Genomic DNA, 23141 nt, shown 5'->3' with positions numbered 1-23141 from the left:
AAATCCACCTGCTTCTGCCTCCCAAGTGCTAAGATTAAAGGCGTGTGCCACCACCGCCCGGCTAAATGTCTATTTCTAATTTACTGTTTACAAACCCACTTTATATTGAAGCATTGAATTTTAAGTATAGAGCAGTGAGTCATTTTGATAATGATAATATAGGATTTTAGTTTTAAAAATTATCCTAGCTTAAAATGCATGGCTTTACAATGTGTTAAGAGATATTTACATCCAGTGAAAAAAATAGATAAAATTGGCGCCCATGTGGTGGTGCATATCTATCTCAATACTTGGGAGGTAGAGGCAGGAAGATCAGAAGTTCAGGATCATCCTCTGCTACATAACAGATGTGAGGCTAGCCTGGGATAAATAAAACCCTGCCTCACAACACCAAAATTAAGTAAATTGTATTTAGTTTTCTATTTAGGACTGAATTTGTAATAGCTCTAAGTTTATAATAAGATTTCTTAATGTTTAATCTATATATTTTTTTCTTTTTAAAAACAGTAGTATCATTTATTTAGTTTTTCTTTTAATTTTCTTTGTATTTTTATAACAAAGACAGAAAGCTCTCATAAGCCCAATCCTCAAACCATAAGATTAGAAAGTGCTAGGATGATGAGTAGCTTGTAAAGTGGTCCAGTTGATGAGGTGCTCAGAAGCAGGAGCTGCATGGAAAGGCACGTAGCACCAGCCTGGGGAAGGGAAGGCTGGCTTGGACATGACACCTGCCCTGTCATAGCACCAGCCTGGGGAAGGGAAGGCTGGCTTGGACATGACACCTGCCCTGTCTTTGTTTACCTTCCTTTAGGGAGATGCACTTATCTACATGGAGCCAGAAAAACAAGTGATATCGAGGTCTGCAGATGAATGTGTCGTAGCCCTGTGTGACCAGTGGTTAGTCCCTCTTGTAACTAGAAAATTGTGTGAGTCACTTTGGTCATTTCTGACAGTAAGAAGAGCTTATTTTGTTTACTCCCAGGTACTTGGATTATGGAGATGAGAACTGGAAGAAACAGACATTTGAGTGCCTGAAGACCATGGAAACGTAAGATGGGAGAAAACGAGAGGGGCGAGGGTGTGCAGCTGATGAAAGAAAGGACACATTTTGGCCTTTGCTCTTTTTAGATTCTGCGAGGAGAGCAGGAAGAATTTTGAAGCTTCCTTAGACTGGCTACAAGAACATGCTTGCTCAAGAACTTATGGTTTAGGTCAGCAAACTTCTCATACTTGTGTTTGAATGATTTTTGTTAGATAGACAGAAAATGGACTATTTTCTGCCTTTCCTTCCCCTTTCTCCTGGTATTTGCTAGGTGAGAGAATGAGAAGACCAGGATGTCGTTCCCAGTCACCTATCTAATGCTAGATAGAGCCTCTCTGACCCACATAGCTTTTATAATACGATCTGTTTGTTTATATACTTATCTTGTGTGTGCGCATGTAAATATGGTGTATGTGTACCCGTTTACATGGGTACATGTATGGGTATATGCACATCTATGAGCAGGGTGCGCATGTGTGGAGGCCAGTGGAGGGTGAATGGCTCTATTCTATCACTGTCCACCTTATGTCATTGAGACAGTCTTTTGTTGAACCTGGAGCTGGGCTAGCAGACAGAGCCCCAGTGATCCTCCTGTCTCTCCCCAGAGTGCTAGGGCTAGGGGATTCGGGATTTTACATAGGTGCTGGAATCCAAATGCTGGTTCTTAAGTGTGTGCAGCAGAGCTCTTACTTACCAAACCCTTTCTAGCCATATGATATTTTTATTAAAGGACTACAGAGATTCAGTCAGTTTTGGTTTTACATACTTATTTTACCTTTATAAATTATTAAAGTAGAATTTAGGGCTTCTTAGGGTTGTGATGCAGCTTGGTGGTAGAGTGCTTGTCTACCATGTACAAAACCTTGGCTCAATTCTTAGCACCACAAACAAATCAAAACCACACCCAGAACAGCTTCAGAAGGTCCTAGATAAGTAGCCTGGAAGATGTGGCTTCTGCCGGGGACCCTCAGCTTCAGTCAACATCAATTCTTTTCTTTTTGTGTTGCAGGCACTCGTTTGCCTTGGGATGAGCAATGGTTGATTGAATCTCTCTCGGATTCCACAATTTACATGGCGTTCTACACAGTCGCACACCTGTTGCAGGGAGGTGACCTGCATGGGCAGGCGGAGTCTCCACTGGGCATCAGGTGGGTGCATAGTTAGGGAAAAGAAGCTCTTAAATTGCCCATGTTGTGACATTTTGGCTTACATATTTAAAAATCGATTTATTTTTCTCAAGAAAATAGCAGGAGGCATTCACTTTTAATCTCAGTATGTAGGAGGCAGAGATAGGCCATTCTTTCTGGGTTAAAGGCCAGTTTGGTCTACCTAGTAAGATCCTGTTTTTTAAAAAAAAAGAGCTTGGGGGCTCAGTGGTTAAGAGTACTACTGCTCTTCCAGAGGTCCTGAGTTCAATTCCCAACAATCACATGGTGGCTCACAACCATCTGTAATGGGATCTGATGCCCTCTTCTGGTGTGTCTCAGGACTTTTAACAGTGTACTCACATACATGAAATAAATAAATCTTTAAAAAAAAAAAGAGAGAGAGAGAGAAAGGAGGAGCTAAAAAGATGGCTCAGCTGTTAAGAGCACTGACTGCTCTTCCAAAGGTCTTGAGTTCAAATCTCAGCAACCACATAACCACATGGTGGCTCACAACCATCTGTAATGAGATCTGACGCCCTTTTCTGGTGTGTCTGAAGACAGCAACAGTGTACTTAGATATAATAATAAATAAAAAAAATCTTTAAAAAAAGAAAAGAGCTTGGTTAGCAGTCTTTTTTTATATTTCAGTTTTTTACTGTACAACTGAGAAAAGATGATTAAGTCACTCCTCCTGTGCTATCATGCCTTCTAGTTCTTAGGGGATCTGTTTGTTCTTGTTTGATACTGTAATTAATTAAAATTTTAATACATGATTAGCTGAAAATTCTGGTTCTTTCAAAATAATAGTGCCTTTGTTTACTTTATTTCAATGCAGAGCCCAGCAGATGACGAAGGATGTTTGGGATTATGTGTTCTTCAAGGATGCTCCATTTCCTAAGACTCAGATCCCAAAGGAAAAGCTGGATCAGTTGAAGCAGGAATTTGAGTTTTGGTATCCAGTGGACCTTCGTGCCTCTGGCAAGGATCTGATTCCAAATCATCTTTCATATTACATTTATAATCATGTGGCCATGTGGCCAGAACAAAGGTAAATGCTCAAGTCTGTGTGGCGTTCATTTATTGATAGTAAGGGTGTCTTAAGGAATGGCTATGGAGGATTAATTGGATTTGTTACAGTATGTATTCATGTGGAATGTGTGCTTCTCCCTGTCTTATGAAGGAAAGGAGCTAAGGACAGGCAGCATAGAGATCTTAGAACTGTGACCCAGCAGTTCTATCAACAGCCTAAACAGTATGCTATATATATCTCAGATTATCAAGGGTACTGGTCTGCTTGGTGCAGGAGGGCAGCAGTTTTAAGACAGGCTGTAGAGTGCATGGTGCAGTGTGTGACGATAACAGGGTGCTCATGACCTTTCACCCACCACTGCACTTAGTCTGCTCTACTTTGCTATTACAGTTCTTTTCTGGTTTCTTTTGAAACAAATGTTCATACATATTCTGGGAATTGAAAGCTGTGTATTTATATTCATGCAAAGGTATATGTGCTCTTCTGTTTCTTTTGTATAATTGCATATTTTCAAGATCTTCCTGATCTTGTTAATAGCTGAGCCCTGCCTGTGGTTTCAAAACAGTTGTTGTATTTCTGTTTTTATAACCCACAGAGCCAAGACTTCAGTTCTTTTCAGTTGCTTCCTGTTGGGAACAGGAGCACAGCACAGGGAGCGCTTTTGTGGGATGAGCCAAGCCCTGTTTCTGAGCTCTAGAACTGCGAGGCAAAAGCCACCCACGATTGCAATGGATGGTCTTGTCTCAACAAACTGCTTGCTGTTAACATTTACTTCAGGGTATCATGGAGAATCGTAATTCTGTTGTCCTTTTTGTTTTCTGCCTTGCATCTTGCGCCTGTGAAGTGACAAGTGGCCTGTGTCTGTCCGAGCAAATGGACACCTGCTGCTCAACTCAGAGAAGGTGAGGCTCTGGGCAAAGCGTGTCAGCTGAGGAAAAGAGGGAACGGAAATATGAACTAGTTAGAACTAAGGAGGGATGTCTGAACTTGTTAGGATAAAGTTTAATCTTTTGAGTAAGCAGAGCAGACGGGTCTGAGGCTTGTTAGGATTCTGGTATTAAGAATGATTCAGGGCTGGAGAGATAGCTCAGCGGTTAAGAGCACTGACTGCTCTTCTGAAGGTCCTGAGTTCAAGTCCCAGCAACCACATGGTGGCTCACAACCATCTGTAGTGGGATCCGATGCCCTCTTCTGGGGTATCTGAAGACAGCTACAGTGTACTTACATAAAATAAATAAATAAATCTTAAAAAAAAAAAGAATGATTCAAATTAGGACCAGAGGAGAGAGGTGAAGGAAAGGAGCTGAGAACAGGCAGCATAGAGATCTTAGAACTGTGGTCCAGGAGAGAATGCCTGGGGCTTTCTGTTTGGAACTGTGACTTCTGAAGAACAAGAGAATTTGGAGCTTCAGGGGTTTCTATATGTCATGACATGCTAATACTGTTCCTGCTAACATGGCTACCTCCCAACACTTTTAGGAATATTAATATTGTCCCTTTTGCTGACTATAGGATTTATCTGAGTAAATAGTTGCACAGACTTCCATCACCTGTCCTATTTGTCTATATGTCTAATGTATGCTTAGTAGAAATCACACACACACACACACACACAAACACACACACACATGTATATACATACACACACTCGTACACACACATACACACACATGCACACACACTCACACACACATACACGCACATATACACACACTTCCTCCCTTCCTCCCTCAAAAGTGACTGCATTTATTTCTGCATCAGTAACTTAGGTTCATTGGATGACCAGTGAATGTTAGTGTAACGTCATGGTTGCCGTTGTAAGTATTACAGTAGGAGCTAAGACATGGCTCAGACCACTCAGCCGACCCATGTCATTACGGCTCCAAGGATCTCATGCTCTTTAGGTATGTGCATGCTCACACACACTCATACCCTCACGCATTCATAAATAAAAATGAGAACAAATCTGTAAGTGTTACAGTGGACATAGATACAGACTGAACAAACAGCAGATGGTACAGGTTACAGTGTCCAGTGTCAGATTTAGACAGTGCCCTAAAAGCCAAAGGTGATTTGACAAGTTCTTCTCTTTGGTGGGTGCAGTGGCATGTGCCTTTCATCTCAACACTTAGGAGGTAGAGGAAGGTGATGGCTCTTTATGGGCTCTGTTCCCTCCAGGGCAACATGGTGAGAGCCTATGAGAATATGGCATTTTCTTAACACGCTGTGGATGTGCTTCTCTAAGGGCTGCCGATGGTCCTGAAAACCTCACTTTACCCCCAGGAGCGAGGCTATTCTGTTCCTAATGCCTTTGGTTCAGCAAGGCTCTCCCCTTTGTAAGCAGCCAGTACTCCCTGTTGCAGTCAAGTCCGTTCTGTGGTCACAGTAGATGCTGTCCTAGTTGCTTCGTGGCTGGGAACCCACACAGATCCTTGGTTGCCTCAGCTTCACTGCTTGCCTCTTTTTAGTCATCATCTGCTATTTCCTTCCGTCTTCAGATCCTCTTGCCTTTGGCTCATCATGACCGCTCTGATTAACTTGATTTCGATTGTTTTATTTATATAAATTATTATTAATGCCTGATCACTGCTTTTTTTTTTAAGATGTCAAAATCTACAGGCAACTTCCTCACTTTGAGCCAAGCTGTTGACAAATTTTCAGCTGACGGTGAGAACATTTTCATCTTTGCTCTTATTCAGATAGGGCTGCAGAAAATAGGTTCAGATTGGTGCTTATTCTTGTACTTTAACAAAAATTTAAATACTCATGTTTTCTTTGTGGATAAGCAGCACAATATGTAAGTTAAATCACGAGAATTGCTGATATAATCTATTAAAGAAAAAAGTCAAAGTATTTAGAGTCTTTTTTAGAAGTTTATTGTTTGTACGTGTGTATGATGTTTGTGTGAGTGTGAGCACACTCGTACTGTGTCGCATATGTGGACGTCAGATGACAGCTTCATCTGTTGGTTTCACAACATTGTCTACAGTGAACAGATGACAGCTATTTGGAGCTGTTTCTCCCTTCACCTTGCTTTGAGAGTCTCTCTTATTTGCTCTGTGTGCTTCAGACTAGCTGGCCAACAAACTTGTGGGTGATTGTCCTGAATTCTCAGAAGCTTCCCCAGTCAGTTGAAGCTGATAAGAACAGTGATGGGTAGGTGTGAATGCTTTAGAAGGCAGCTTGACATGTGCGTCTCGTCCATACAGTAAAAACATAGTAGTTGCTTTTCCAAGGCACAGGTTTTTGTCCTGGCTTCTAGTACCAGACATGATTTTCCTTTCTTTAGAGCAGGCCTTAAATCCAAATGGAAGGCTGTTGGTCTCACCCATGACAGCTGACCACTATTGCACAAGCAGGCACATCTTGCCTAGCATGTTGGTATTTTAGCACACAGGGAAGATAGCCAAGCAGGAATGTCAGCAACATTTCTTCACCAGCAGCCTGCATGGTCACTTCAGGCACTATAAAAGCCAGTCAGCAGGGTGTGAGTTTCCATTTCAGTCCCAGTAATCTCTGTGTCCTACAGTCCAAGCATGCACATGCTATCTTTGGCAGTAGTGTCTTAGTATACAACCACCAGCCACAGTAATAGCTATTATGATTTGTGGGTCCTTAGGGGATTTCCTGGCCAACAACTCACAGGAAGGTACCCCATCCCTGGTACTAGTGTTTATATTCAATAAACTTTATGGCCCCTGGGAGTGCCCTTTCACCCATGTGCAGGTACCTATTGGATTTTTTTTTCTTTTAATTAACCTAGCCCCCGCTGGGTTGCAAAGTAGTTAGAAGTACCATTGTACCCAGTTGTCTCTCCAATGGTTTTCCAAATCTGCAGAGCACACAGGTTAGCGTAATGTCATTTATATAACAAAACCTTCTCCGGAGGATAGGCAGGACAAGGCAACATCCGAAGCCACCACCATCCTGTAACAATTAGATTACAACGATGACCTTGGGAAACATTCTGAAAGTCTGCTGTCATCTGTCCTCAGCAAGTGTCAGGTGACCCCAGAGCTTCACAACTAAGAAGACACTAAAGCCAAACACAGGGGAGGTCTAATACAGCAAGGATATGCCATCCATTTAGATCAGTTGCTTCCTCCGCAGATCATGTTGGGTACACAGCACAGATAGGAGACGATAACTTAATTAGTTCCCTCTAATCCCTAGTCATTCTCTGTGAGCTATTACATTTCCATATCCTGGAGCTCTTCCCTGGAGTCTTCCTACATGTCTCCACACCTGGTAAACCCAGTGGGCCTGACTTAATCTGCTCAGGCTGACTCAGGAGACAAAGGTGAATGTGGCCCTGTTTGCCTCTGCTGTACTTGCGGGCTCCCTTGGTAAGATTGGCCTCAGGTTGGCACAGTGGCTTGTAGCCCCTCTTCACCACACCTGGCTGTTGGGGAAGTTCCTGACTGGGCATTCCGTCTTCAGCCCTAGATTACCCTTTTCCTGAGGGAAGTGTACTTTCCCTAATCTGGGAGGATAATTACCCCCCGGGGTGGGCCTGTTCATTTTTACTTGTAGTGCTCTATCATGGATGTTTTCTGTGAACTGCTCCTCTGGCTCTAGAGAAGCTTATGAGCACACAATTTACCCGTTCTATCAACATTTTTCTTTGGAACTATGGCTCAACATAAATGTTGCCACATCTGCCTTTGAGTCCCTGAGACAGACCTCTTCCTTCTGCATTACTTTTCTCTTATTTCTTCTTAGCTCGTTCTTCTACTGTGTAGACACCCTTTACATGCTGGTCTAAGTCATCAAGATCTGCCAAAGTCTTTCCTACTTTTAAAGATCTTGCCCCCGCCAAAAAACCAAGGTCCAAACCAGCTTTGAGGTCCCCACTGGGTCAACCATGTGTTTAACTACCTCTGTGTGAACAAAGTTTCATCTAGTCCAGAGAACTGGGGTTCAAACTCAGTTTCTGCTATTCCTTGTTCCCTCAATAGTGTCTGCCCCTCCTCTGTGGTTCTCCAATTCCTGATATTTATGAGGGCTTTAGATAGAGATAACCAAGTGTTCCTAATGGCTTTCGTAAGCCAGCCCACTAGGGACCAGTTTCCCTCATACTTCACAGTTATGAGGCCTTTGCCTTAGGAGGATGGGAAGTTACAGTACTCACTTTGTTTGCCTCCCTACAGTTAGGCTGATCCCATCTGCCCCCATGTCCCATAGCTTCACAAGCCAGACTGAGACAGACTCTTTCATTGCTTGTTTTTAAAAATGTTTCCTAATTCCAGCAGTTCAAATGCTAAATATTTCCTGAGCACACTAATTTCTTGCATTCACCCATTGTTAATACCCCATCTGCACACTGGATTACAGAGATTCCCTTTTTCTACTGAAGGTTGGACTTAAGGGCTCCTCCTGACTCTCTGCATCTTCCCAAGCGTTTCAAGTTCTTGGATCCAAGGAAGAGCTTTTGAACATAGATCTAACTTGTACTTGCTTTTTCTTCTGGCCCCCAAGCTTTAAGAAGAGGCAAGCCAGTGCCTCCACCTCAGCCTCTTGTTTACTATCTAATTTACTCTAGATCAGAGGCTAACCAGAAGGATATTTCATCTTTCTTTTTTGTTGCAGTTGTTTCTTTATACAAACAGCTTCCTGCTTGGCTGTCATCTCAGCCTCAGGTGCACTTCTTAACTACTCACAAGAGGCCAGGCAACCTCTTACTGCTACTACCAGGCTCCGCCCTTGTGCATAATCTTAAAGACTGCAGAATTTCTTCTAACGTTTAACTTTTCAAAGCATCTTCATATTCACATTGTAGACCCCACTTGTCAGGCATGGCACCCCATACCACATAAATGAAGACTGCCGTCCTGGGATTCCTCCCACAGACACTCTTAATCCTCAAGGCTCAGCCTTAGTTGCTTGTCTCACTCCTCATAGCAAAACCCATGTCTGAGTGCTGTTGTCATCTCAGCATGCCTGGGAAGAAACACATTGCGCTGAGTGTGTGCAAACTGATACAAATGAGCACAAATAATACAAGTGTGATAGGGAGGGCACAAAAGTATTGTAAGAAGTTGAGAGCCTTATTTTTGCTGTTGATCCAGGACAGTCATTTATAACATTTGTTATTTCTTAATTTGCATGTACCCAGCTGGGTGCATAATTTTTTCCTAGAATGTGAGTGTGTGGTTTTTTTTTTTTCCTTTTCTTTTTTGAGACATTATCTCATATAGCTTGGGGTGGCTTCAAACTTTCTATGTAGCAAGGATGTCCTTGAACTTCTGCTTCTAGCTCCCAAGTGCTGGGATTATTAGGTGCTTGCCATCATGCCTGGCTTTCAGTAACCAAATGTATGTGTATACATATATATATGTGTGTATCTATACACATATATTTGACCTGTATTAGGTCATGCATGGCACCCCATACCACATAAATGAAGACTGCCATCCTGAGATTCCTCCCACAAACACTCTTAATCCTATATTAGGTCAAATATATACACACATATACATATGCACACATATATATGTACAGTATAGATATATACATGTATTTGTTTTTTCAAGACATGGTTTCTCTCTGTAGCCCTGGATGTCCTGGAATTCATTCTGTAGACCAGGCTGACTTCTGTTTCACAGAGATCAGCCTGCCTCTGCCTCCCAAGTGCTGGGATTAAAGGTGTGTGCCACTGCTGCCCGGCAGTAACTGTTTTTTGCTGACTGGTTTTGTTTTCTGTCAGGAATGCGCCTGGCTCTGGCTGATGCTGGTGACACTGTTGAAGATGCTAACTTTGTGGAAGCCATGGCAGACGCAGGCATCCTCCGTCTGTACACATGGGTAGAGTGGGTCAAAGAAATGCTCGCCAACTGCAGCAGCCTCAGAAGTGGACCTGCGGACTCATTCAATGATCGTGTGTTTGCCAGGTAGTTTGGGCCAGTGCTATGCCATGGCAGTCACCAAGTCTGGTTTTCAGGCTGTCTGGTTTTCTTTTTTTCTTTTTTTTTGCTGGAATAAGTTAAATGATAGCAGTAGTTGCTGTTTGTTGAGGGCCTACCTGTGTAGGCACCTCTCTGACTGTAGCCTCCCAGTGGCCTCAGCACTGACAGTGTAGCTAGCTCAGTTTTAGAGATGAGGAAACCGAGGGTTAGCGGTTTCATTAAATGCCTCGATGTAGGTAGCAATAGGAAACTTGTGATGTGGTTTTGTCTGTATCTGTAAACCCCTCTTTGTATGACCTTTCCTTCACTGGCTTGCATTACAGTAGGATGAAATGGAGACAGGTTTGAGAGAAAAGAAGAAATAGCTTTTTAAAAAAATTCAAGACATTTGTTGGCCTTATGTTGGGAGAGATACAAAGACGAGTAAGACTTGGTGGAAAGACATAGCGCCTACTGACTGTGAATTCAGTAATAGGTGTAAGGAGGATTCAAGGGAGACCGGGAATTCTGGGGTTTCTTGAAAAAATAAACAGTCTTCCAGGGAAAGGAGAAAGCACATTGGAAAGGGTATGGTGTTTGAAGTACAGTACATGTAGCTCAGAGGCAAGAGATGGAAGAAATCAGGGCTAGGTCAGGACAAATTAATTCTGGGGTGATAAGAGATGTGTTTCCTAATAGCTGATATCCTTGGCTTAGCATGCAACCTCTGTAAATCCTGGCTGACGCATTAGTTAGGTGATTTTTATAGTGTGTTTAAGCATCATTAACAATGCTTTCATTGAGGAGGTATTTGGGGTTAGAATTTCACACTACCCTAGGCTGGCCTTGAATTTAACCTTCCAAGTACCTGGATTACAGGCCACCATGCCCAGCTCCACCAAAAAACTTAGCATTTAAGAACAATAACAAAGCACTATTAAGTGTGTTATTATAAATAGGAGCCCTGGATAGTGAAAACTGACATTGTATACAAGAGGGTAGACAAAGTTTTAAGGACAAAGCATTTTTATCTTGAGTAATTTTTTTAAAACCAAAAATTTAAAAAGTGTGTGTGTGTGTATGTGTGTATGTGTGTAGAGAGAGACAGAGAAAGAGAGACAGAGAGAAAGAGAAAGAAAAAGAGAGAGAGAGAGAGGAGAGAGAAGCCTCAGGCACTGGTCTTTGCCTTCCACCTCGTTTGGGATGGGCTGCTGTGTGCCAGGCTAGCTGGACCATGTTCCTGGGGTTCTCCTGTCTCAGCCTCCCATCTCAACTCAGACACTGAGTTACACATGTGTACTGCATCATGGGGCTTTAGCTGGGTTCTGGGCATTTGAACTCAGACCCTCACACTTGTATAGCCACCACTGGACTCATGCAGCCATCTCCCTGGCCTTTGTATTGAGCTCTTTGTAATGTTTCTGCTGTCGTGCTCATTTCGCTGGTTATTAATCTATGTGGCAGACATGTCATAATTATGTAATACATACATATAAGTATATAATAATATGAAGTACATAAAATATATAGTTGCCTTTAAACTGAATAGATTTTCTTTCCCTGTTCAATAGTGAAATGAATGCAGGAATTATAAAAACAGATCAAAACTATGAAAAGATGATGTTTAAAGAAGCATTGAAAACAGGTTTTTTTGAGTTTCAGGTATGCTATTCTTTTGGTGTCGACCATGTAAGCATTAATATGGTGTATTTCCGCCTTTTTCTCCTTGCTATGAAATAATTGCATGTCCAAAGTACAGACTGACAATCTTTTCAACGAGTTTCTAAGTTTTCTGATAAATTGTGATTCAAAAGTAGTTTTATTTGACATTGTGTCTCTGGTATCTACTTAGTATAGAAAATTCTGCTCTTATTTTACTCTTGAGTATTAAGGGGAGGTCCTCCTGTCTCCAATTAGGCATGTACCAACCCTGTCTTGCTGCATAAAAGCATTTTAAATTGGTAGATATGAAGGCAAAGGTGTAATTAATTGCCATCCACATGAAAGCAAATGCTGTCTGAGTTTTTCCACAAGGTGTCACTGTTTTTCCAAGTTTGGCATTTCAAGGGCCACATGTAGCTTTACTCAACCAGTTTTGTAAAATGTCACATTGGGATTTATGTAACTTGGTTTTTAGATGTGGTTAAATAAGGCCAAATGCTGAGCATAGAAATCTTGCATTCATACCCCTTTATGTTGCTCTGGGCACTGCTCAAAGCCTAACCTTTGAGAATAAACAGTTCAGAGGTCTAGCTTTATGTCTCATTGTCATAGACATACCTTAAAATGCCTTTAAAGGAAGAAAGGTAGCTAGGTAAGTAGGTAGGTATTAGGTAGGTAGGAAGAAAGGAAGGAAATGCTGAACGTGGTGGGCTTGTACCTGTAATCCCAGTACTTGGAAGACTAAGGCAGGAGGATTGCTATGAGTTTGAGGGTTAACCTGGATTAAAAAGCATGCTCATAAAAATGGAGGCACGGCAAGCCTAGGCTACATAGCAAAACCCTGTCTTAGAAACTCCATACCAGGTAGATACACAGCAAAATTCTGATACTGTTTTTTCCCCTTGTTATGGAGAAAAATTGAAACAGTTTTCTGGTTTATTTTAAGTCCAGAGCTTTGCATGTTATAGGCATGCGTTCTTGCTACTTAGCTACATTTCCAGACTTCTTTCTTGAGAATCACTAATATAAATGCATGATATTCTCTCAACAAAAGATTGTTTTTATAGTGTAGACTTTAAAAAATAAAGTGAAACATTTATATAACTTTTACAAAACTAATCTGTAATGCATTAAAACCAAGCAACTGAATTGTTCATCTTCATTTTAAAGATGAGGAAAATGACAAACCGTTTGAAATTTGTGTAGGCTGCGAAAGACAAATACCGTGAACTGGCCACAGAGGGGATGCACAGAGAGCTTGTGTTCCGCTTCATTGAAGTTCAGACAATCCTTCTGACTCCATTCTGTCCACATTTGTGTGAACACATCTGGACACTGCTGGGAAAGGTATACCATTGGGTTCAAAATGTCTTAGGGAGTATGGTTTGGCCTCAGTAAGTTAAGTGTTGTGATAATGTTATTCCTTATGAGAAGTTTAAGAACAGGAACAGACTCATCATCATAATTCCAACAGGTTGAAAAATCCATGCAAGATTTTGTCCATTTGTAGCACAATGTACATACGTTAGAAATGTGGTCATATGCCTGCTGTGTACTGTTTGATTCCCATCTATATTTGAATATGTCCAGATGTACATTTGAATGCGTGTGTGATATTGTTCTTCCAGTGGGTAGAAAGGTAGAAATATTTAGAGAGCTGTAAATAACAGAATGAAGTGCTCATGAACAAAGATGTAAGGGTATGTTTGCATAAATGTTCTTTTTAATATAAAACTCCTGGCATATCTAGGGCTGCATGTTATGGATGGTATGTCAGCAGTCACAATGTGAAGATCAATTCAGTTATCTCCCCTAGGCTTGCAGATCAGGAGACTGGCCTGTTTCATGTTCCTTTTCAGTCATGAGCACATGCAGAAATATGCTAGTGATCTATATGCTGAATAGCCATACTTTTAATACTGGGTGTATTAATAGGATTAAAAACTAAGAGCATGCATAATTTATATAATAATGATTAAATTTAGGCAAATTAGCATTACATAATTTTCTTTGAAAGTGAGCATATGTGTGTGGGTATTAATATGCTTGTACAAATGGATGCTAATTAAGAATGTAGAGTCAGACTTCACAGCTTGAATTCTAGGGAACATTAGATCAGGGACTACAGAAGTGTGCTGTGTGTAGTCAGGTTTGAACTTGGGGCACACGATTACAGATGGTAGCTGTGGTGTGAAACTGTAAGCAAGGCCTGGAAAAGCAAGTGTTGTTTAATCTCAATTTCTTTTTTTTTTTTTTAAAGCCTGATTCAATTATGCATGCTTCCTGGCCTGTGGCAGGTCCTGTGGATGAATCCTTGATTCGTTCCTCACAGTATCTCATGGAAGTAGCACATGACCTTAGGTTACGGCTCAAGAATTACATGATGCCAGCTAAAGGGAAGGTGACGTCACCCTTTAAACAGTTTTTTAAAGGGATCATTCCTTATCATGGGTTGTCAGATAACAAACTCCTGAAAACTAAGTGATTAGAATGGATAGTGCTGGGTGGACCATGGATACAGCTCTGAAGCATATGTGTTCTAACTTAAAGGTCTGGAACATGTATGTTCCAATTGTTCAAGGTGTGGAACATGTTCTAACAGTTAAAGGCCTGAAGTGTGTATGTTCTAACTGCCAAGGGTCTGTGCATGTATGTTCTAACAGTTAAAGGCCTGAATGTGTATGTTCTAACTGCCAAGGGTCTGTGCATGTATGTTCTAACAGTTAAAGGCCTGAATGTGTATGTTCTAACTGCCAAGGGTATGTGCATGTATGTACATGTATGTAGCTGCTAAGGATGATGGTCTGGGTGCTGAGTGTTCTCATCTTTGGTTACACAAGAACCCATGGTTTTCTTTTCTCCTGTGCAGAAGACTGACAAACAGCCAGCTCAGAGGCCCTCACACTGCACCATCTATGTGGCAAAGAACTACCCTGTCTGGCAGCACATTACCCTGACAACCCTGCGGAGCCACTTTGAGGTGATGCGATTTCTCTCAGTATTGTCTGCGTAAGATACTTTTGGTTTTAGGATGCTAACGGTATGAGGGAGGGAACAGACAGGTGGCCTTTTTCAATTCTCTCCAGGCAGAGAGTGTCCTTTGTTGTCCTTGGTAGCTCATACATGGATGATGCCAAGAGAAAAACTACCATCTTTGGACATTTCTGAAGCTTTCTTACAAAAAATATATTGAACCTAGTTGTTTCTAATTAAAGGGCCTGTTTTTTTTTTTTTCTTTTTGTTTTTTGCATGTATAGTTAAAATGGTGAAGCACAGGGATAGAATTTACCTTTTGAATTCATTGTGATTTTAGCAGTGATTGGATTTATAAAAGGCTCAACTTTTGGAGTAAATTGAAGCTTTGTTCTTTACTACTTAATAGACTGCCAGTTACTTTGTGGTGGCCCATGGGGTAGTCTCAAAGATGTCAGTCAGCTCAGTATCTATGAAATGAAACACTTCTGTTTGTAGGAAACTCAGTGTTTAATTTAGGTCAAACTTTTTGTTCTTGATTATTTATTTATTTACTTACTTATTTTTGGTGTGTGTGTGTATGTGTGTGTGAATGAGGGTCTTACTGTGTAGCCCTGAGTGGCCAGGAGCTTGCTTGTAGACCATACAGGTCTTGAGCTTGCAGATGTCCCCCTGCCCCTGCCTCCCAAGTGCTGGGATTGAAGGTGTGCCACTACTCTTGGCCCTAACTTTTCATTTTTCTTTTGATTTTTCGAGACAGGGTTTCTCTGTGTAGCCCTGGCTGTCCTGGAACTCATTCTGTAGACCAGGCTGGCCTCGAACTCAGAGATCCTCCTGCCTTTACCTCCTAAGTGCTGGGATTGAAAGCATGCACCATCACCATCCAATCTTTAAGTTTTCTTTTTTTAAAAAAAGTAATTATGGGGCTGGAGAGATGGCTCAGTGGTTAAGAGCACCGATTGCTCTTCCAGAGGTCCTGAGTTCAATTTCCAGCAACCACATGGTGGCTCTCAACCATCTGTAATGGGATCCAATGCCCTTCTGGTGTGTCTGAAGACGGCTACAGCATACTCATATACATAAAATAAACAAAATCTTTAAAAAAAGTAATTATGTGTATTGTTATAGTAGTATATGTATATATTACCTGTTTGTATGTATGTCTGTGTGGGGGCCATATACATGCCTGTACATCAGTGATATATGATAACGTTTTGTTTTGTTTTGCTTTGTTTTGACAGGAATTATACTATTTTTAGCATCAGTAACTAGAGAATCTTTTTTTTCCTTCATATTTATAAAGGAAAGTATTTTTTAAAAATAAGTATTTATTTACTTATATATTCTAGGGCTTTGTCCGAATGTCTGTCTGCATGCCAGAAAAGGGCATCAGATCCCGTTCTAGATAGCTGTGGACCATGTCGTCACTGAGAATCAAACTCAGGACCTGGAAGAACAGCCAGTGCTCTTAACCACTGACCCATCTCTCCAGTCCCAAGTGTTCAAAAAGCAGTCATATTTCAGGGTTAGAGAGACGGCCCCTGCTAAGGACCTGAATTCGGTTCTCAGCCCCTACGTCAGGCAGCTCACAACTGCCTATAACTCTAGCTCCAGGGAGATTTGATGCCTCTCGCCTCGTGGGCACCTGCTCTCATGTGCACATGCAAACACATAATGGGGGAAAATCTCCCCCAAAGTAGTCATGTATGTTTTGTATAAAAAAGTGTTGCTATCCATTTTAATATGACCAATGAAATAATAAGATCTTTGAACTTGAAGACAAGATCTTTATATGACCACATCAGTCTTTTACTAGGTAAGCTTGTCTCTAGGAGGGGCTGCTTTTACTAAAGAAGATAAATATTCAGTGCACCACACTGTGTTTCTCATTTGCACTGACAAGCGTGCTTCTTCTGTTCAGAGAGGAAGGTCTTTCTGCCCTAGTCACTGAACTTGCACTTTATGATGCTGGGCCGAGCACCCTTCTCTAACAGCTGGCTGGGGCCTGCTTCTGGGTCGGCAGCCATGCGTGTGGTCTTGCATCATTTTCTAAAGACTTCTCTTTACACCCCCTTCTCCTGCTCCCATTTTTAGGCCAACAATGGAAAGCTGCCTGATAACAAAGTCATTGCTAGTGAACTAGGCAGTTTGCCAGAATTGAAGAAGTATATGAAGAAAGTTATGCCATTTGTTGCCATGATTAAGGTAAGTGAGTATGGCCGCTTAAGGTCTGTTTAGATAGGACAGGAGAGGGAAAGGGAAAAAGCCTCGGACACAGTCTCCCCCAGTGACGTGCTGACTGGCTCTCTTAAGTCAGTGATTGAGACGTGAGCAGTCAGATTTTGACTTTACCTGTAGACTTGCTGACTTTGTGAAATGTGCATTCCAGAAGAAAATTAGGCTTAGAGTTGGTGCATTGAATCATTCCCATGCTCTGCCTCTCTTCCTTCCAATTTTGGGGAAGAAGTACATTCTTTTGCTTATGTTGGGGTATTATCAGTAAATCACTTGCCTGGAACCACATTTCCTCATTTCTGTGGCTTAAGTTGAGCAGCATGAGTTACAGTGATAGTAAGTGTGTGGTTAGATTTGAGTTAGTTCATGAAATAGCGACTTGATGTTTTGAGCTGCTAAGTTCTTTGTTATGAAAGAGTTGAATTCTTTATGATCTCAACATCAGATTTTTCTTTTATTTTTAATTAATTAAATAATTAATTAAGTTTTTGAGACAGGGTCTCACTATGTAGTCCTAGCTAGCCTGGAACTCTTCTTTGTATATCAGGCTGGCCTCATGCTCACAGAGATTGACCTGCCTCTGCCTCTTTTTTTTTTTTCCCCTTACCTGCCTGTCTTAGTAAGGGTTTCTATTCCTGCACAAACAGCATGACCATGAAAGCAAGTTGGGGAGGAAAGGGTTTATTTGGCTTACTTCCACATGGCTGTTCATCACCAAAGGAAGTCAGGACTGGAACTCAAGCAGGTCAGGAAGCAGGAACTGATGCAGAGGCCATGGAGGGATGTTCCTTACTGGCTTGCTTCCCCTGGCTTGCTCAGCCTGCTCTCTTATAGAGCCCAAGACTTCCAGCCCAGGGATAGCACCACCCACAAGGGGCCCTACCCCCTTGATCATTAATTGAGAAAATGCCCCACAGCTGGATCTCATGGAGGCACTTCCCCAACTGAAGCTCCCTTCTGTGATAACTCCAGCCTGTGTCAAGTTGACACACAAAACTAGCCAGTACACTGCCCAAGACAGAGCCTCTCTGTGTAGCCCTGGCTGTCCTAGAACTCGCTTTGTAGACCAGACTGGCTTCAAACTCACAGATCCTGTGCCTTTTCCTCTCCTATTCTGGGACTAAATGCATGTGTCACCATGCCCAACAGTAATATATTTTTAAATAATATTCTTGATTAGCCAACCAAGAAATTAGTGGTTTTGTACATGTTGAAAATGATTGATGAATCTGGGAATAAGAAAATAGCTTTCTTGGACTGGGAATGTGGCTCACATGGTGGAGAGCTTGCCCAGCATGTCCAGGGCTCTGGGTCTGATCACTAGCACCACAGTAAACCTGATTTGGTGTATGCCTATAATTCCAGGACTTGGGAGGTTAAAGCAGGGGTTATGATAAGAGTTTCAAGGACTCCTTAGTGACAAATTAAGTTGAAGACAACCTGGACTACGTGAGAGCTTGTCACTAAAGAGATTGGCTTTCTAGTCCTTTTATGGAAAAGGAAATGGAACTTAGGTGGTGTCTTCACTGCATTTTCCTGCTGCTATAACAGAATACCACAGACTGGATACTCCCCCAATACCACAGACTAGACACTCCTCCAATACCACAGACTGGACACTCCCCCAATACCACAGACTGGACACTCCCCCTCACTTCCCCAATACCACAGACTGGACACTCCCCCTCACTCCCCCAATACCACAGACTGGACAGACACTTCCCCTCACTCCCTCAATACCACAGACTGGACACCCCTCCTCACTCCCCCAAATACCACAGACTGGACACTCCCCCCTCACTCCCTCTCACTCCCCTGAATACCACAGACTGGACACTCCCCCTCACTCCCCTGGCCTTTATGATGTTGGCAATTAAATGTAGTGCTTTGCACATGTTAGGCAAATGTCCTACCACCAAGTGACATCCCTAGCCAAGCACTGATAATTGCTTAAACACTGGGAGTTTGTTTGACTTGTGGTTCTGTAGGTAGGGAAGCTAAGAGCAGCACTGGCCCCTGCCTGGTTGCCTTGTGCTGAGTCTGTGGGAGAAAGGCAGGGGAGGAGCACCTGCAGCATGCATGGATCCGTACCAGACACTCCGTATAAAGGCATTGATTTACTGCCGATGGTGGCAGAAAGCAGTGGGTACTAGGAATAGTGTGAGGCCACTGTCCCATGAATAAGGCACATTGTATCACATAGCTATAGTGAAGTTGGGCCGCTAAGGTTATGTTCTGAGTAGCAAATATTTAATGTTGAAGGAAATTAAAAATAGGAAATTGTCGGGGGCTGGTGAGATGGCTCAGCGGTTAAGAGCACTGACTGCTCTTCCGAAGGTCCTGAGTTCAAATCCCAGCAACCACATGGTGGCTCATGACCATCCATAATGAGATCTGACTCCCTCTTCTGGTGTGTCTGAAGACAGCTACAGTGTACTTACATATAATAATAAATCTATAAAAAAAAGAATAAGAAGTTGTCTTTTGAATATTACAAGATTATCTGGATACCTATATAGAATGACAGTGTCAGTTTTTCTTTAAGCTTTCAGAAATGTCTTTGGGAATTTTAATGTTTGTTATCTTGAAAAATTAAAAAATTATTGGCTCAAGGGATTTTTTTTAAAAGCTTTTTTTGATTCTTTTGGTTTGTACAGTAAGTCATCTAAGTAAACAGTTGTTAAACCACATTTATTTTCAACATCTGAAAACCCCACGCCTTCTAGTCTTTTCAGTACTACCTTAAATCTCATCTTGTTTTAAATGGCAGTTATTCCGAGCAGGTAATTTCATTAACAAGCAAACATAGATAAGGTAAGCCTGTGAGTCAAAGCCCTTTCCTTTACCTGCTGAAATGTAAAGATTTTATCAGTTGAGAGAATGATTACTTAGGAAAAATAGATTCTTTTTAAAATATTTTTAAATGTGATTTTGTTTTCAAACCCATTCAACTATTAGGAAAACATGGAGAAGAAAGGGCCACGAGTCTTGGATTTAGAGTTGGAATTTGATGAGCAGGCAGTACTTATGGAGAATATAGTCTACCTAACCAATTCTCTTGAGGTAAGAGGGCCAGGGGTTGTAGTTACTTACTATGGTTTCCCATAACAAACACAGTCTAGCTTTATAGCCTGCTAGGATACTTTTAATAAACTTCATCTTTTATATTTAGTACTTTGACCCAATATGTTATTAATAAATGTTTTTGAGATGAAAATAGATGAAAGGATATAAAAATTACAGAAAGAAAATGATCTGTTACCTTATTCACTTATCAGTTATCTTATACATAACTCATGGGCTGTATGTGGTTAAGGATTCTCCCTAGACTGTCTTTAGAGCAGCCAGGAGAATTCCTTCTGTGTGACACACACAAGCAACAAAACAGAACAAAGCAAAAAAACCAAGAAAACTCAAAAGCTCACAAACTAGAATGACACCTTTTATTTAGATGCCTTAAAAGCCTTTCTATTATGCCACATTCCGAATTGTCCCACCTTCAGACCTCAGAGTAACAGAATTGGCTTAATTATCATCTGTGTCCTGGTGCATTTTCAGTTACAACTTACATAGGATCTAAAAATGCTTTCCCTTAGCTCAGGCTAAAGGAAAACTAAACTGCTTTAGAATACTGTTAGAAGACTCAAAATGTGATTCTAATGATAATGAAGACACTAAAAACCATGCAGGTTTAAAGTGACTGAGAACTGTTCCATGGAATATAGAGCCGAGGGAGAGAGAGGTCTACAGGAGAGTTTGCTTTATTCATTATTGCTGTGCATTTGTTGCTGGCTTTTGAACCCAGCATGTCGTGCTTGTTAAGCCTATTGATCACGAAGTCAGAGATTAGTAGATTGCTCATGTATATACATTCATGTAGGTCAAAAACTGTTCAGGTCTTTCATGTGAACAGTAGGCACACACCTTAGTGGCATCTACTTGGGGACTGCAGTATGTTATATGACTGAACTTTTCTCTGCTTATGTAACTTCTGAGATGATAACTTGGGAGCTTCTGCTTGTGTAGGTGGAAGGCTTTCATGCTGCTTTCCCTCTTATGTGGCGGGTAGATGCCAGATTCCAGTATAGAGAGTGCCACACCCGACTGGATGAGGAACAATGCCACGAGACAGCTAAGACGAGTGCTGAGAACAGATGGTAGATTTCATTTAACATTAATAAGGAAAACAATAAAATTGTACAGATCATTTCCTATTAAGTGGCGAAGCCATCATGCTCTTAATGAGATGAAGTGGTGATTCATTTCAATCATATTAAGTGCTACTCATGACTTTTGTTTCCCATCTCCTCAGCTGGAACATATAGAAGTCAAGTTTGCCTCTGAAGCTGAAGATAAAGTCAGGGAAGAGTGTTGTCCTGGGAAGCCACTTAATGTTTTCAGAACAGAAGTAAGTTGAAGAAGCCATATGGAATCATTGCTTCTTAGGCCTAGACGAGACTTGGAGGTCATTACAGCAATGCTCATTTAGAGGTGGAGGGCCTTGAATATGAAGGGTTGGAAATGGGCTAGATTTGAGGTGTCTTAGAGGTCCAGCTTGTGCAGTACTGTGTGGTTATCACTTACTTTATTCCTGTGGTAGTGTTAGTTATTATTTGTAGTTTTAAAAAACAAAGTAAGATGTTCTAAAATTGATTTTTATTGAAAGAAAGGCAAAAACAATCTAGCTGTGAGTAAGACTTTCAAATGTCCTATTTTGACTTAACTGTTATTCGAGGCTTTTTGTTTTTTGGTGTAAGGCAGGCAAGAGCTCTTAACTGGCGCTGGAACTGTACTTTTTGGTCATTATTGGTGGAAGTATAAAGGTCTTCCAGATTCTGTTGAGCCTCCAGGCATCCATTCAGATTTGGACTACAATTAAGACTCCACTGGAGGACGCAGGAAGGTCGCTGCTTTGACCACAGTTAATTGAAAACAGGTCTGTTTTGAAAGAGTAAGGGAGTCACAGTCTTGGAGACCTTCTGACATTATCGTTCTGTGATGATTCTCTCATTGTCTCACGGTGCGGCGTGCAGAAATGCAGTCATTTGGGGAAGAAATGAATAAATGAAGGAATGCTCATTATACAGCCATAATATTCCCTTTGTGGATATGGAAGTCTGTAAAGTGCTTCTTCCTGTGCCTGCCCTGTTGTAAACAAATTGAACAAATAATGGTAGTGGAGGAGAAAATGTCCTTAGTGTTGTGGTGTGCCACCAGTGTTAGTATGTGCAGTTGTAATCCATACACCAAGGCATCTTGGTGTAGATATGAACTTAGATAGTTTTTCTTTCATATTTGACTGTCCTGGTCATAATTTTAGAATACACAATTAGACTTTTAGTGGGTATAGAAATGTGGTAGAGATCGCCCTTGTTTTTTGACAGTATTCAAGTTTGGTATGTCATCACTTATATTTTTCCCCTCCTAGCCTGGTGTGCCAGTTTCCCTAGTAAATCCTCAGCCATCCAGTGGGCACTTTTCAACCAAAATCGACATCAGGCAAGGAGATAGCTGTGAGTCCATAATCAGACGCTTGACGAAAACCGACCGAGGAATCAAAGGTAAAAGGGCTTTCTGGGAACTTAGCAGGAGCTCGTGTATTGATGAGTTGTCCATAGAAAGGACAGAGAAAGCTTGCCTAAGGACAGTAGTGTAGCACTTCAGGAAGAGAACTGGGCCCAGAACTGGAGACATAGATTCTCTTGGGCTTGCTTGGGGTTAGATAGCTTGGTAACTCTGCTGTGTCACTTGAGCACCAAGCTTATTCTCTTTCAAGGTCCTGGTACACTGGATTAGATTTTTTTCAGTATTCTAGAATGCTGGTTCTGAAATTACAATAAGTGATTTGTGTCTCTTAGAGGTAATTCAGAGTTAGGGAACACATACCCGTAGTATTCTAGACTAAGTTGTCCAGCGTGGGCTCTCTCTAGGTAAGAGGAGAGAAAGTGGCAGTGTCTGCATGCTTTCCATGCATTAGCTTCTTACAGTTTACAGTGTGCCATCAGCATTATTATTCCCCTCGTAGAGATAATGAAATGGAGGCTCACAAATGTTAAGGAACTTGCCGAGTTTGTTTAGCTGGAAAATCTCAAGCCTAGAATTCAAACTGTTTGACTCCAAAGCTTATATTTTTTTCTTTTCTTTTCCTTCTTTCTTTTTTTTTTTTT

At 41.5% G+C, this 23141-nt stretch overlaps 1 protein-coding gene across 1 annotated transcript in view; it reads left to right on the top strand.

The window, feature by feature from the left end:
* The window catches only part of Lars1 (leucyl-tRNA synthetase 1), a 59552-nt gene that overhangs the window by 29509 nt on the left and 6902 nt on the right, over positions 1-23141 (top strand). The window contains exons 16-31 of the mRNA XM_031365570.1: positions 812-897; positions 983-1048; positions 1129-1211; positions 2052-2190; positions 3026-3238; positions 4065-4122; positions 5824-5887; positions 9927-10110; positions 11676-11766; positions 12973-13113; positions 14027-14167; positions 14636-14746; positions 16834-16944; positions 19933-20037; positions 21287-21382; positions 22403-22535. Coding sequence (XP_031221430.1) covers positions 812-897; positions 983-1048; positions 1129-1211; positions 2052-2190; positions 3026-3238; positions 4065-4122; positions 5824-5887; positions 9927-10110; positions 11676-11766; positions 12973-13113; positions 14027-14167; positions 14636-14746; positions 16834-16944; positions 19933-20037; positions 21287-21382; positions 22403-22535 — 1822 coding nt within the window. The remainder of the gene's footprint in view (positions 1-811; positions 898-982; positions 1049-1128; positions 1212-2051; positions 2191-3025; positions 3239-4064; positions 4123-5823; positions 5888-9926; positions 10111-11675; positions 11767-12972; positions 13114-14026; positions 14168-14635; positions 14747-16833; positions 16945-19932; positions 20038-21286; positions 21383-22402; positions 22536-23141) is intronic.

Source organism: Mastomys coucha, unplaced genomic scaffold (genome assembly GCF_008632895.1).
Source record: "Mastomys coucha isolate ucsf_1 unplaced genomic scaffold, UCSF_Mcou_1 pScaffold13, whole genome shotgun sequence".
Classification (NCBI taxonomy): domain Eukaryota; kingdom Metazoa; phylum Chordata; class Mammalia; order Rodentia; family Muridae; genus Mastomys; species Mastomys coucha.
The sequence above is the reverse complement of the archived record's forward strand: the minus strand, read 5'-3'. Positions and strand labels throughout refer to the sequence as shown.